At 40.2% G+C, this 3,127-nt stretch overlaps 1 protein-coding gene across 1 annotated transcript; it reads left to right on the forward strand.

The window, feature by feature from the left end:
• Nucleotides 1-145: 145 nt before the first annotated feature.
• Nucleotides 146-3,127, forward strand: anks4b (ankyrin repeat and sterile alpha motif domain containing 4B; the record flags this gene model as incomplete). Its single annotated transcript, XM_080446388.1, has 2 exons — nt 146-306; nt 2,005-3,127. The coding sequence occupies 2 exons, from the start codon at nt 146-148 to the stop codon at nt 3,125-3,127; spliced, it is 1,284 nt and encodes a 427-aa protein (XP_080302514.1).

Here is a 3,127-nt window from a genome sequence, read left to right on the forward strand (position 1 = left end):
GTCTCCAGTCTCCAGGGCACAACTAATGCGAGTGAGGGGAAGAGAGGAGAAAATGACATATTTTGTTTAGCTGCGCCTTATGTAAACTTCATATAACTATTTTATTTGATTTATTTATAGTTTATTATTTTCCAAAAGCTTCAGTATGTCCAGATACCACAAAGCAGCTATTGATGGTTACTTGGACCTCCTGAAAGAGGCTACCAGAAACGACCTGAACGCCCGGGATGAGGATGGAATGACACCAACTTTATTGGCTGCTTTCCACGGCCATGGCGATGCTCTTCTGCTGATCTGTAGTAGAGGGTGAGTAGGCTACAGTGGTGGGAAAAGTATTTTTTTTACTTAAGTAAAAGTATCAATACTGCTATGTAGAAACAAGTAAAAGTCCGGAATTAAAATTTACTTGAGTAAAAATGCAAAAGTATCAAAATGTTCTTAAAGTACCAAAAGTAGAAAGTACATAGGCTACAAATCTTTTGAAAATAGCAGATTTACAAGCTCACAATGAGTGGCATGGCGACGCATTGTGAGCTTGCATATCGGCTATTTTCAAATGGCCAAAATGTACATAGGGCTGAAGTGGTTAATGTATGTTTTGTAATAATAATCCAAATCTACAAAGTAACTAGTAACTAAAGTTTTCAAATAATTGTAGTGGAGTAAAAGCATAATATTTGCCTCTGAGCTTTAATGGAGTAGAAGTACTCCAGCAAAGTAAAAAAATACCTCAAAATTGTACTTAAGTAGGCTACAGTACTTGAGTAAACGTACTTAGTTACTTTACACCACAGGGTGAGTTTCAGTTGACTTTATGTTAAAATCTAGCCTTGGACAAGCCTTGTGTCGATTTGATTATGTCATCTGTAACAGAGAAATAGGCCTAATACAAATGTCAGAATAAAATAATAAAATCTCTGTCTTAACACTACAGCTAGGCCTGTTCATCCATGTGCGAAAACTGAGGTCTACAGAATCTATCATCTATAACTATGAAAATTCAAAAGCGTATTAAAAGCTGTTAAAAGAGTGTGATACATGATCATTTACAATTTTGTAATAGCCTCCCAAGGCTCCCAATAAGTGTAAACATTATGAATTATATATAAATATATAAATATATAAATATTTATATATTTTTTTATATTTATATATATATAAATATTTATATATATATATATATATATATATATATATATATATATATATATATATATATATATATATATATATATATATATATATATATATATATATATATATATATATATATATATATATATATAGCCTAGTATAGGCTTGTTGATCAAAAAGCAAAGGTTGGCTTTATTGGCATTTTATCTATCCTTGTGACTTCCATATTGTAAATTGGTCAGTTAGTAGCCTGCCCAACTTCTGTCCAAACTTGCTACTGTTGTGTATGGACCTGTTTAGACAGCCAAATGCTTAATCAGGCAAAACAATTCTGTAAAACAAAAGACGCTTTATCCAGCCCTACCCCCACCAACCCTCTCTCCCTCAATATGACCAGCTAGCACAACATTTGGAGGAGAGATGAGAACCCTCTCGGAGGTTCAGTAAAGATGGACATTTTTACAAATTAGATCCCTTTAACTTCATTATCTTACCCGTGGCCATCAAGATACTGTCTCTCCATTGAAGAATTATCAGCATGGCACAAAGCTTGCAAATTGAGTTTTATGACATGCAGTTGCTGTGTTACTGCAATCAATACTTTTATTGCCATGATGAGGGAACATGGGAGGACTTTAGTCCTTAATAGCTTACATATTAACCACAGAAACGTTTGGTTGCTGTGTGTAGTTTCAGTATTTAGGAAATGTAGTTTGTTACACATTAATGATGCGTTACGTAATTGCATTCATTGTTATTGCTTCTCTGTGTCATGAAATACCTCAGTTAACCTCTGTTAATAAACCACACTAAATGTACCACAAATAATAGTAAATTGTCAAAAAACATGATATGTTTTGTGTCACACAGAGGGGACCCAAACAAGAGTGACATATGGGGGAACACGCCATTGCACCATGCTGCCACTAATGGCCACATGCACATCCTCAGCTTCCTCGTGAATTTTGGTGCCAACCTCTTTGCCGTAGACAATGAATTCCACACAGCTATGGACGTTGCAGCGTCACGTGACCGCATGGACTGCGTGCGCTACCTGGATGCTGCGGCCTCACAGCAGACAACCCAGAATCCCAAGAAGGTTGCCAATGTGAAGCGCGAGGCCACCAAAGAGGCAGAGAAACGCGTGAAGATGTGTGAGAAGGTCAAGAAAAGACACCAGAGCAAGATGGATAAAATGTACCAAGGCGCAAGCGATGATGGGTCTGTTTCAGAGGCCAGCATGGCATCTTCACTATCTGCTGTCGGTGGTGTCAATGAGCAGTTTTCCAAGATTATCGCTTCAGACAAATCTGGCTCCCTCACTGCCAGGGTTAAGGGCACACTGCAGAAGAAATTTGGCAAGAAAGATAAAGGTACAATGTTGAGACCAGGGGGGGATGGGAACGTCATCTTCTTTAAGCAAGAGAATGGAACACAGGGCGAGCCGGAGTTTGTGGACGTCTTCAGTGAGCAGGAGGAGAACGAGTCCGATGAGAACTGGATGAGGAGGGAGGCAGGGGAGGATGACGACCCCGGCCAAACCACACAGTCTATCTTCAATCGACCCGGTCTTGGAGGTCTGGTCTTCATGAACACACTGGGGCTGGAGTCTGATGACATCCCCAGTGGTGGCAATGAAAACCTTGGCTACCTTGTGCAGAACGAGATGTATGACACTCATGGAGATGACACCGAGTTTCAAGATGATGGTGACGCTGTACTGCCTTGGAACCAAGACGACCTGGGATTTGATGACGAGGATGATGAAGACACCTCTCCTTTGGAGACCTTCCTGTCTGCAATCTCCTTGCCAGAATTTGCCCTGGCTTTCAGCCGTGAGCAGCTGGACCTCGAAGCCCTCATGCTTTGCTCTGACGAAGACCTCAAAGGCATTCGCATCCAGCTGGGGCCCAGGAAGAAGATCCTGGAAGCTGCTAACCGCAGAAAGGATGCACTGCAGCGTCCTGGTCAAATGAAGGACACTGTCCTTTGA

Source organism: Gymnoscopelus braueri (assembly GCF_963280865.1).
Source record: "Gymnoscopelus braueri genome assembly, chromosome: 13".
Classification (NCBI taxonomy): domain Eukaryota; kingdom Metazoa; phylum Chordata; class Actinopteri; order Myctophiformes; family Myctophidae; genus Gymnoscopelus; species Gymnoscopelus braueri.